Raw genomic sequence first — 11,942 nt, 5'->3', positions numbered from 1 at the left:
GGCATTGAGGGTTAAGTGACTTGCTCAGGGTCACACAGCTAGTAAGTGTCAAGTATCTGAGGTTGGATTTGAACTCAGGTCCTCCTGAATCCAGGGTTGGTGCTTTATCCACTGCACCACCTAGCTGCCCCCTAAACCTTTTAAAGGCACTTATTCACCAAAACTTTCAATCTGCTTTTTCCCTTTCACTAAGAACCTTTTCTTTCAGTATTTCTCATTTCAATATTTGGGACTTAGTGAGCTAGGTAGTCTTCTTTTTTTTTTTTTAAACATTTTATTTATTTATTTATTTATTTATTTATTTTTAGTGAGGCAATTGGGGTTAAGTGACTTGCCCAGGGTCACACAGCTAGTAAGTGTTAAGTGTCTGAGGCTGGATTTGAACTCAGGTACTCCTGACTCCAGGGCCGGTGCTCTATCCACTGTGCCATCTAGCTGCCCCTAGGTAGTCTTCTTACTTAGTCTCTTCCCCATCCCCTTACCAAGCAATGTAAAAAAGCAAGAAAAGAAGAAATAGTTGTGATTAATAATCCAGTTTATTATATGTGTTTAAGCTCAACTTTGTTATGACCATTCCCTGCAGACAATATAGGTAATATACAGATGAACGAAATGGGCAGTGAATTAATAGAACTGGAACTTCTTAAAAGTCTTTTTACAATATGTGTCCTCCAATATGTTAACACTGCTAAATATAGTTTCAAAAACCTACATGTAATGGCATGGAAGCAAGAAGCATGGTTTTATTCAGGTCACACAGGTACAAGTTTAAGACATGGGAGAAGCATGTTAATTAGTTAAAATCAAGTCAGTCTTGAAACTTCTTGTAGAGCTCCTACTTGGAAACTGTACAGGGGCAGCTTCTAACTCTCCTTAGTCTTAAGTTTAATAATTCAAAATATAAATATCGAGGAAATAATATACACATGTGTATACCATTTTTAAAGCTACTATGAAGAGTTCTTCTTTGTTTGGAGTATTAATCTTGTTTCACTTCTCCTTTTAGATGTCTCTTCACTCTAGAATAGGGACTGATAGTATCATCCATCACAAAATCATAGAGCACTCTTATCCAGGAGTTGTACTGGGGCAAGTTGTCATAATATTCTGCTGCTATTTTTTTCACCTGCAGTAAAAAAATAGAAAACAGAAACACATATATACTTAAAAGATAAGGCATTATAACACTTTATGTGATTAACAGGTCTTGATCAAAATAATAAAATATTTTCCCTTATTTTAGGGATTATAATGACTCTGATTGTAAGGCAGACAGGTAGGTCTCAAAGCTAAGGTTAACTTCAGAACACAAAGCTAAATTCAAAGTAGTTTGCATTACAATAGTAAATCTGTCCAGAAAGACTGACAGCCTCTTTAGCAAAAAGAGGGAATGTGGAGGTAGGAGAGGGGAATGGTTAGTGGCACCAAAAACTAGTTAGTTACTAAGTCAGGTATTACTATTATAACTTCAAATTAAGTTTTTAGTAAGCACCTAGAAGAAAAAAGAAACTGGGCAATGGTCAGGTCTGGAGTTTCTGAAGTTTCCAATGTCTTCTTCAAAGACCTAACCCATTCCCCTGCCATACCTGGCAAGTACTCAGGGCACAACGGACTATTTTTCATTTTATTTTTGTGTCCTTAGCACAGTGCCCTTTACACAGTAGGCCTTAACAAATACCTCTAGTGGTTACTTTGAAAACTCATGGGACTGAGTAGGATGAAGGAGGTTTGGCTCCTGGAATGACCATTTAATAGGATCATTTCAATTTCCTAGAATTACATTTGGATACATAAATAAATAATGAAGAAGATAAAAGGTGCACCAAAGGGATTTTAATAAGGTTGGAACAATAAATTGCATGGAAAAGGAAGATTATCATAATGTATAAGTGTTTTTATCCAGGAACAGCAGCTAAATACTTCCCAATAGGTGGAGGAAGATTAATATACACTCCCAAGGCACAACTTTAGGCACCACTAAGGTACTTCAAACACCCCTCAGAAGGTTCCTGCTTCAGTTTTATTCTCCCAACTATCCAAAAGTCCTATCAAGTTTTTTCTACAGAGGTGGAACAAAAGGTATCTTTTCTTTGGGGAAAAAAAGGAAGCAGTGCTCAAACTTTTAGGTCTCAGGATCCTTTATACTTTTAAAACTACTGAGGGCCTTTTACAGAGTTTTTGTTTATATGGGTTATGTCTATCAACATTTAGTACATTATTAAAATTAAACAAATTTATAAAACAAACTAATTCAATTAAAAATAAATAGAAACATATTATTATGAAAATTGTGTTGATTTCCCCGAAAGGGGCTCAAGGATCCTTGGAAGACACTTTGAGAACCACCAGTCAGAGTCATTACCCAGGCACTGAGAGCTTCAGTGATTTACCCTTATCAGAAGGTTACAAGTAGAGTTTCCTCTCCCCTAACTGCCTTCCCTCTGAGATAACCATTCATTTACAATATATCTTGAATAAACAGTTCAACAGTATGTTGTCTCTTCCATTAGACTATGTGCTTCTTGAGGGCAGGGACCATGTTTCTGCCTTTCTTTGCCTCCCCATCACTTAGCACTGTATCTAGTACAATAGTAATAAATGTTTGTTTTTTATTTTTGTTTTTTTTTTTTAGTGAGGCAATTGGGGTTAAGTGACTTGCCCAGGGTCACACAGCTAGTAAGTGTTAAGTGTCTGAGGCTGGATTTGAACTCAGGTACTCCTGACACCAGGGCCTGTGCTCTATCCACTGCGACACCTAGCTGCCCCAGTAATAAATGTTTGTTAACCGAAATACTTATTAGAAAAATATTAAGCGCCTTCTATGTGGGTGTAAGGTACCGTGCTAAGTAGACATGATGTAGGAGGCAAAAAAGGGGTTAACAGAAAAACCCAAGACCCAAGCTATAATTTAGATCTGAGCTCCAAGAGGGAGTCAGACCCCAGTTAATGGATAACTTAAGACTTGAGTCTTCATTAATACAAGTCAGGGCCTAGGTTCTCGTTACCCACATTACTCAGTACCCATAACAAGAACATAACAAGGAAGGTCATAGAGACCTTAACTATAACAATGATACACAGATAGGGCATAGAAAATTCAAACTGCCAAATGAAAATATTTTGAAACTAAGCATGGGAATCAAAAGGTGACATGCGCAGAAAAGGCCAAATTTGTCCCCAGATTCACCTTATGATGTATAAACCCCCAAAACACACCTCCATGGAAAATGGTACCCACCTTGGGGGTTGGCTCAAGCCCTCAGGAACTCCAAATTAGGATAAGCCTTCCCCTGTACCTCCCTAAGATGGATATTATTATGAGACTGATAATCAATTTATCCATACTATAACTGTCTTTCTTTCCTTATTTGAGAGACACCTTTCTACTTTTCTGGTTCTCTCCCTGTGTTCACTCACAATATTGCGATAAAACTTGGTAAACTGAGTCACTGAGTCTTGTAATTCTTTTGGGACAACTCATGATCAATTTGACCCTAAATCCATCCCGCATCAGACAGGTGCTGGGGACAGAAAAAAAATAGTCCCTACATCAATCTTGTATTAATTCAAAATCTTCACAAATAGCGAATCACATAATTCTGAAATTTTAAGCATAAACAAATCTGATCTAGGTAATTTCCAACTGTTCATTAAAAGAACTGCTGATCAAAAACATAATGAGATGTTATTCTACCCAATCCTTAACTTTAGCCCCTAAATTGAGTTACAAATATGAGTGACCTCACATTTTACAAAATAATTCTCAAAATATTTGTGGAATTTAAAATTATAAGCTGAACCCCATCTCATACCTTCAAGCTTAGTATTTTTTTTTTAAATGGGCTAAGAGGGGCAGCTAGGTGGCGCAGTGGATAGAGCACCGGCCCTGGATTCAGGAGGACCTGAGTTAAAATCCAGCCTCAGACGCTTAACACTTACTAGCTGTGTGACCCTGGGCAAGTCACTTAACCCCAATTGCTTCACCAAAAAAAAAAAAAAAGGGTTAAGATTAAGAAGATACTGGTTCTAGAGCTGAAGTAGTCACATGACCTTCAGCAAATCTTTGAACTCAATAAGGTTGTTTCTCCCTTTCTAATTCAAATGAAATAACTGCTAGCTGCAACAAGTCCAGGACAGCTAATAAAAATAATAGCTAAGATTGATGTAACACTTATTATGTGCCAGGCATTGTGCTAAGTGCTTTAAAATATTATCTCATTTGATCCTCACAACCACCATGGGAGGTTAGGTGCTATTATTGCCCTTATTTCTCAGATGAGGACACTGAGGCAAACAGAAGTTGCACAGCTATTTATTAAGTGTCTAAGGCCATATTTAAATTCAGGCCTTCCTGGCTTCAGGTCCAGCACTCTATCCACAAAGCCACAGACTATGTTCTCTTATAAATGGGGAAGATTAGAAGATTGCTATGAAGTCTGCTGCTTTAACTAGGAGACAGAGGAAAGAGCAGAGTAGGAAATTAAGAATCCTTGTTTGGTATCATCGCATTTGGTGACAATTAGTGATCAAAATGCTAATTCTACCTAAACTAGACCAAGTTTCCATAGTACATCGAGTCTGTAGATTACAAGAAAAGTGATATCTCTCAGAAACTTTCAATTTAAAATGTGTTGAGCTTTTCTAGTTGAACCATAAAGAAAAAAAAAAAGAATTCATTTCACCTATTAGGAAAGAGGAAACAAAAGTACAAAGCTGAAAGCCTGGCCCCACACATTTGCTATTCAGACTTGCACATGGCTATAATGACAGAGCAGCTGCATAATGGTATTAGATTACACCACAACTATTTTGTTGTTTTAAGATTTTACAAGTTGCAAAGTCCCTAGGCTTTAAAAACAAAAGAAAATAAAACAAAAAATACCTGTCAACTACTCATCCTAATGACAGAAATCCCTTCTTATAACTTTAAAGCAAGGGAATCTATTAGGAAGAAAATAAATCACTCTGGAGAGAAAGGAGAAAATGTGCTAAGTCCTATCAAATGGACACAAATAATTAATTTGCTTCCAGAGAGACCAATTATGTAGGACATTACCCCCTTTTCTGTAAAGAGAGGTCAATTAGCTAATAAAGAGGGTAAAATGAAGTAACATTTGCTAATCTAGACTTTACACTTCTGAACAATCTAGTCTTCCCCAAGAAAGTTTGGCACACAGGAGTAGATTCTTTAGATGTTCTAAATACTTCTAGTCTATAGGTATTTCCCTTTGGTTGGGGGCAGTTCTTGGAATTTTGCCTGGAGAATTCAGAACCCAAAGCTTTTTGCACACTTTCTTTAAACCCATAATGAGAGCTCTCAAAGCTCCTCCAACTGTCTTATCTAGTTAGAGGTGACTATGATTAGTGGAGCCTAGGAATTTCTCAGTCACCTCTGGCTTCAAGATAACAGCAAAGAAGGCGTAGTGGGAAAAGTGCTGGATTGGGAGCCAAAGGCTTGAGGGTTCAAATTGCAGCCTGCTATTCACTAGTTCTGTGATCTTGGGCAAGTCAACTTTTGAATGGAGACATCATCCCATGATATTATCGGTCCTCTTCAATTCAAAGGACAAAACAGATGACCTTGGCTCACTAGTGAGCCTCAGTAGCCTTATCTGTAAAAGGAGAGAGTTGGGCTTCATCATCAATAGTCACTTCCAGGGGGCAGCTAGATGGCGCAGTGGATAGAGCACCGGCCCTGGATTCAGGAGTACCTGAGTTCAAATCCGGCCTCAGACACTTAACACTTACTAGCTGTGTGACCCTGGGCAAGTCACTTAACCCCAATTGCCCCAATTGCACACACACACAAAAAAAAGTCACTTCCAGTCCTCAATGTCATGAGCCTCTGTTGGCCTCAATGTTGGCCTCTCTAAAGGCCTGTATACTGTTAGTACCTTAAGAAGGGGAAACATTGGCTTTTCACAGTTGTTCAGGAAAACCAATGTGCTTTACCAAAGTGTCCCTCTGGAAGTTTCATTGAGAGTACTCTCTTGCTAGTAGCAAAAGTGCTTTTTAGCTTACTCATGAACCAGGCAGAAACAAAGTTAAAGACCTAGAAATTGCATAAACCAAACTGGAAAGACAGAAATTTATTCCTCACTGACCTTACTGAAGTGGACTCATCACATACAATTTAGGGTTTTCTTAAAATAATTAGCTAAGATTATAAAAACCTATTTGACACTATTCCTGTCCAAATTAGGTAAATTGGGCGTAATCATTCTAAATTCTCCTAGTTACATATAGAAACAAATGATGTTAACGAATGAGAAAAAACTTACCAATGGAAGGTTCTTTCCAGGAATGTTGGGAAAGTCATGATGTTCATTATGATAGCCTACATTGAAGGTTATTAAATTAAGAGGTCCATAATAAGAAAAAGTTTCATGTCCTTTTAAAAACATGTAATGTTCAGCTATGAAATGTCCAGAAATGGGGTGCAAACCTAGGCCAAGTACTGAACCTGCAAACACGTACACAAGAGATTTTATTCCAAAAAAATAGTAAATAAAAATGTCAAAACTCAATTGAGTCAAGAGATTGATAACTTCCAAATAAGTAATTGGCTTGGGGTTGATGCACATTGGTCGAAAAGCATAAATGAGTGGCTGCAGGACAACCCACATAAATTTTCTGAAACGGGTACAGAAAAACCAGCCCTCAAAATTGGTAGGAATATCCACATCAATGCCATCCCCTCCTAGGTAGCGATGATGATCCATGTGGTACCTCTTGAAGGAAATCGAGTATGGAACACCAAAAGGAAGATTTGCAAATATTCCAAAATACCGGTTCCAAATAGCCTTGTAGTTGCCAAATGCAAGGTTGTGAGAGATCTCATGAATAGCTAAAGTCATTGAATGACTAATGCAGCTCCCAAAGGCATAAGACCAGAACAGAACCCATTTCCAGTCCAAGTCTTTAACTAAGTAAAATGCCATTAATTGTGCAATAACCATCAAAATCACAATCCATATCAAGTTGTAATCCGGTTTCATCAAAGATTTTATTTCTGGATATTTAGCTGTGAAAAGAAGAAAAAAGAGTTAGGAACAAGAGACTAAGTATTAAAATAGATCAGTGTTCCAAACAAAATGAACTCTCCCATCTGAATTTTCAAATTATATAATTTTTCTTTTGTCAGAAACAAAGTTGGGACTCAATGTAGTGCATGCACACAACTTGGTGTGGTGTCAGTAAATTTTTATTCTATAATATGAATGATAGTGGTAAATAAAATAATGCCTGACATTTATATAGTGCTTTATTGTACTTAAACACTATCTGATTCAATCCTTCTACCTAGTATTTATATAGTACTCAAGGTTGGCCAAGCGCTTATGAATACTGACTGTCTCACTGGATCCTCACAACAACACTGGGAGGTAAGTGCTATTATTATCCCCATTTTACAGATATCAAACCACAGCAGGCATTAAATGACTTGCTCAGGGTCACACAGGTCTCCAGTGTCTGCCTCCGTTAAGGAAAGTTGTAATAAGTCACAGAAGAGGAAACTGGGGTAGTGGCAGCTGGAGATGGGATTTGAACCCAGGTTTCTGACTCTTTTCACTACATGGAGTTCTGCTACTGAATAGTTATATAACTTTCAGCAAATCAATCCAATTCTCTGAACCTTAGTCTCCTTATCTGCAAAATGAAAGGCTCTGGAATAGGTGATTTTCTTCTTCTTCTTTTTTTTTGTGGTGTAATGAGGGTTAAGTGACTTGCCCAGGGTCACACAGCTAGTAAGTGTCAAGTGTCTGAGGCCAAATTTGAAGTCAGGTCCTCCTGAATCCAGGGCCAGTGCTTTATCCACTGCACCACCTAGTTGCCCCTGAACAGGTGATTAAAAAAAAATACCTGCAGCTCTGAAATTCTGATCCTAAAATTGTGCTTACTTATTATTCTAGGATGACACTGTACTTTGATCTGCTTGATTCTGGTCTTCTGTTTTCAACATACAAGCAAGTGGATTTTGAAAAAATATTATATTTAAAGTCAATAAAGTCACTTTCATGTACAATGGAGAATACATTCAACCACTAATGGAAAACATTATTCACATCAATCTGGATCCAGCTGTATGTCAGAAACGGGAACCTGAGAAAGGGAGTTTAAAGATGGTGGCATTCTAACAGTGAGAGGGATGGCCTTAATCTCCTCTAAGGTCCCTTCCAGGTCTAAATTATGATTCTATCATTTGTGATACTGATACGCTTCATTTTCTTCTATGCACAGAAGCACTACCTGATCAAAAGAAAACTGCTTCAAGGCTGGATGCAGTGGCTGTCTTTGACTTGGGATGACAACAGAGTTTTCTTAAGAGACTAGATCTTTCTGACAAGTCTTTTAGAGCATTCCAGATAACTCAGATGGAAAAAACAACTTTTTTTTTCTTTCTGAACATGGAAGATGATCATAGAGAAACATTAGAAATATTCTTTGGGTAATGGACAGAGAGAGGTCGAGAGACCAGGTAGAAAGTTAATATAATAGTCACAGGACTGTAGGTTGAGGGTTGGAAGAGCTACCTTAAAAAACATCCAGTTTAACACCTTAATTTAACAGCTGAGGAAGCTGAGACTTAAGAGAATTGAAGAGAAATACCTGACAGCTCAGCCAAAAAGTGATGGGACCTGACTCTGGGTGGTTGTGGTAGGAGTAGAGTCTAGAGACCCTGTAGAGGTTCAACTGAGAGGAGAACTTGGCAACTGGTTAGTTGTAGTGAAGTAAGGGTGAGGGAAGAGATGGTTCTTTAACCATAATCCAAAAAGAAACAATTAAGAAGAATGGCAGACAATGGGGGGAGTGCAAAAAGGAGTTCTGTGTCAGAAATGTTTAAACTATTTTTTACACCAACATTTTGACAAGGAAAAAAAATCCATTTAGATTTTGCAGCTTTATTGCATATCTTATTCCTTATTTTGATTGTTCACTTTCATTAGTATTATTAAATTTATACAATTTTTAAAAATAATGTATGTCTTTTCTTTCTAGCTACATTTCAGGTTTTTTGAAGACAAAAACCATGTCTTATTCATCTTTATTTGACCCCACATGTCTTTGCACACCTGTTCTCTAAGGGTTATAACTATTAAACAGGTAACCAATTTCTAATATTTGGAAAACCTTTTTTGTAAAAAATATGGCAATTCTTAATCAAATAAAGGAAGCTTTGCTGCATTTACCTCCTCTATAGCAGCATTTAAATTGATAGATGCTTATAGTGAACTTAATACAACATTGATTTAAACAAGGTGATATAAAAACAAAAGATATCATTAAAATTTGTTTTTAAAAATAGGCAAAATACATTCCAAGTGAGGATCTAAAATCTTCTCCAAATTGTTTTTATGAGGGGAAAAAACCCAACTCTATTTTTTATTATTTTTTAATTTTTATATGGGGCAATAAGGGTTAAATGACATGCCCAGGGTCACACAGCTAGCAATTGTCAAGTGTCTGAGGCCGGGTTTGAATTCAGGTCACCCTGAATCCAGGGCCAGTGCTTTATCCACTGAGCCACCTAGCTGCCCCCAAAACTCAACTCTAAACATAGTTATAACCTTGAATAGGATTCTCAGTGAATTTGAGGCACTTAACAGTGGTTATGCACTATGTACTTTCTTGGTGGTAAAGATGGAGGGAAAAGGCTAAGAAAAACCCAACTATTGTCAGAGACAGAAACTGCCCATTTCAATTTCTCACCCATTAATTTTTTTAAAGATATGGGTTAACTGTAGAAAAACATCTTGGATAAAAAAATGCTCTATACATCATAATGGCCACCACTAGCCAAACAACCTACACAGAGCAACTTGAGATTTAGAGTTGTAAGGGACCTCTGAAGCTACGGTGTCTAAGCCCACCATTTTTTACAGAAGAGGAAACTTAGGTGCATAAGAAATGAAATGACTTTCCTAAGATGACATTGTACGAAAGTGGTAAATTGGAATTTGAATAGAGGTCACCCAATGACTCCAAACATAGCTGCTGTCCAAACTGTCATGTGCCGGGCCTTTTTATTCTACTTTTGACAGTTAATCAAGACCTAGTGAAGGGCAAAAGAGCATTTCCGAAAAAAGAGGAACTGGATTCTACGCCGATTTTGTCCAAAACTTGCCAATTTATTTCTCGAATTAGCACATAGTAAGTGCTTCATAAATGCTTGTTGACTTAATGCCTTCGTTTAATCCCACCCTTTACAGGAAGCCTTCCCTAACCTGTATTAATTCTGGTGCTTTCCCTCTTTTAGGTCTTTCCTATGTATCTTGTATATAGTTTGCTTTTTATATAACTTTGCAAATTGTCTCCCCCCAATACACTGTAAGTTCCTTGAAGGCAGAGACTGTCTTTTGCGCCTTTTTTGGTATTCCTAGTGCTTAGTACAGTGCCTGGCACATGACAAATGTTCATTGACTGGGAGATTGATTTCCTCTCTGGGTTTCCAGCTTTCTTCCTCTGCAGAAGAAGGAATCGGCCCGGATGGGGTCTAAACCATCCAGCCCTGACATTCAATAATTCTAATGTGTGTATGAAAGCATACCGAGCTCTTTTAAAAGTTCTGTATCAAGCCTGTATCTTCATAGTACCTCACCAGTAAATGACATCAAGACAAACCCAAATTCAGGTCCTAGCACGTCTCCGAGATGCTGATAAAAGCGAAAGGGCATCAGCAGTTTGTTTTGGCTATAAAGTCTGGGGGACAGAACTTGTCGATTCAACAACCCCTGGACCTACTCTGAAGCTCCGGGAAGATCGATACGTGGAAACCCGGTTACCCTCTGCTGACCGCAATGGTCCTTATTCAGTAGGCAAGAAAGGGCAGCGGGATCACTGCGGCGCCACAAGGCCATTTCTCCCCCAGGCCTCGTCATTAATCTCGGGGGCAGGGCAAAAAAAAGGATGTTGGGGGGAGAGAAGGCGTCCAGGGAGGAAACCCAGCACCCGGGCCCCTTTCCTCCCGGGCCCGCGCTCGCCGGGTGGCAGCTCTCCGCAGGGGGGGAGGGGAGCGGGAGGAGGGGGGTGGAGACTCCAGGGCCGCAGATCCAACACCCCCGCCCCGTCGGAACTGATCCCCTCTCCTCGCCCCACTGAGGGGGCTCCGGGGAGGAGAGGGTCCACTGCGGGCAGGCCCCGGACGACGCCCCTTCCCTCCCCGGGCAGGCAGGATGGAGACGGTCGGGAAGCGGGGGGAAGGGCCCCGCTCCGGGCCTGGGGCGCGGCTGGTAACGGGCCCCAGCCCCAGGGGGAAGCGCTCGGTCCCCAACCCCGCCCAGCCTCGGCGGGCTGAGACGAACCGGGCCCGGGGGCGAGGGGAGGCGCGGAGGAGGGCTCGCACATAACGGGCCCGCAGCGGCCGGCCTTCTCACCCAGGATCTCCTTGCGCCGGTCTGCGTGCGGCTGGTCCGTGTAGACCCATTCGAAGTCCTGCCGCGACACACGGGCCCCCATCGCGGCGGCGGCGGCTGCACGCGGCCTCTCTCCCAGCGGAGGCTGCTCCCAGGCCCGTGCGCGACTCCCTCGGACCCCGGCTGTCCGCGTGCCAGAGATGGACGCAACACCTCCCGCGAGCGGACGAGCTCGTGTCTGATGGCGGCAGGAGGTGGAGGATAAGGACCCAGCGAAGGAAGAGGGGGCGGAGGTGGGGCCCAAGCCCGGACACGCAGCACCACCCGGCGTCCGGGGCTGACTGACAGGCGCCGAGGCCCGCCCCCGGGAGGAGCGCGAGTGGCCCCGCCCTATCCCAGCCGCCGCATCTCCTCGGCCAGGCCCCGCCCCCAGTACTACAGCCCCGCCCCACCCCCTCCTCATCTCTGCTCTTCCTCCCGCCGCCCCCGCTCTGCTTCCTCCTCTCCCCAGCTCTGTCCCCATCCCTCCCTCCCCGCGGGACAGTGGGACCCTTCAGTCTGGCCTCCGGCTGAGCTGGAAGGGCCAGG

General features: G+C 41.1%; 1 protein-coding gene across 1 annotated transcript; it reads right to left on the bottom strand.

The window, feature by feature from the left end:
* Nucleotides 1-517: 517 nt before the first annotated feature.
* DEGS1 (delta 4-desaturase, sphingolipid 1) lies at nucleotides 518-11,710 on the bottom strand. Its single transcript, XM_043962898.1, has 3 exons — nucleotides 11,376-11,710; nucleotides 6,282-7,024; nucleotides 518-1,126 (listed from the first exon to the last, which is right to left on the bottom strand). The coding sequence occupies exons 1-3, from the start codon at nucleotides 11,455-11,457 to the stop codon at nucleotides 980-982; spliced, it is 972 nt and encodes a 323-aa protein (XP_043818833.1). The 5' UTR covers nucleotides 11,458-11,710; the 3' UTR covers nucleotides 518-979.
* Nucleotides 11,711-11,942: the final 232 nt, after the last annotated feature.

Source organism: Dromiciops gliroides, chromosome 4 (assembly GCF_019393635.1).
Source record: "Dromiciops gliroides isolate mDroGli1 chromosome 4, mDroGli1.pri, whole genome shotgun sequence".
NCBI classification, from domain to species: Eukaryota; Metazoa; Chordata; class Mammalia; order Microbiotheria; family Microbiotheriidae; genus Dromiciops; species Dromiciops gliroides.
The sequence above is the reverse complement of the archived record's forward strand: the minus strand, read 5'-3'. Positions and strand labels throughout refer to the sequence as shown.

Bases quoted from the DNA above. Each gene is read 5' to 3' on its own strand.
- DEGS1 (XM_043962898.1), bottom strand. From the start codon at position 11,457: ATGGGGGCCCGTGTGTCGCGGCAGGACTTCGAATGGGTCTACACGGAC. The intron at 7,025-11,375 runs GTGAGAAGGCCG...TTCTTTTCACAG, and splicing joins CCGGCGCAAGGAGATCCTGG to CTAAATATCCAGAAATAAAA. The intron at 1,127-6,281 runs GTAAGTTTTTTC...TTTTTACTGCAG, and splicing joins CTGGAAAGAACCTTCCATTG to GTGAAAAAAATAGCAGCAGA.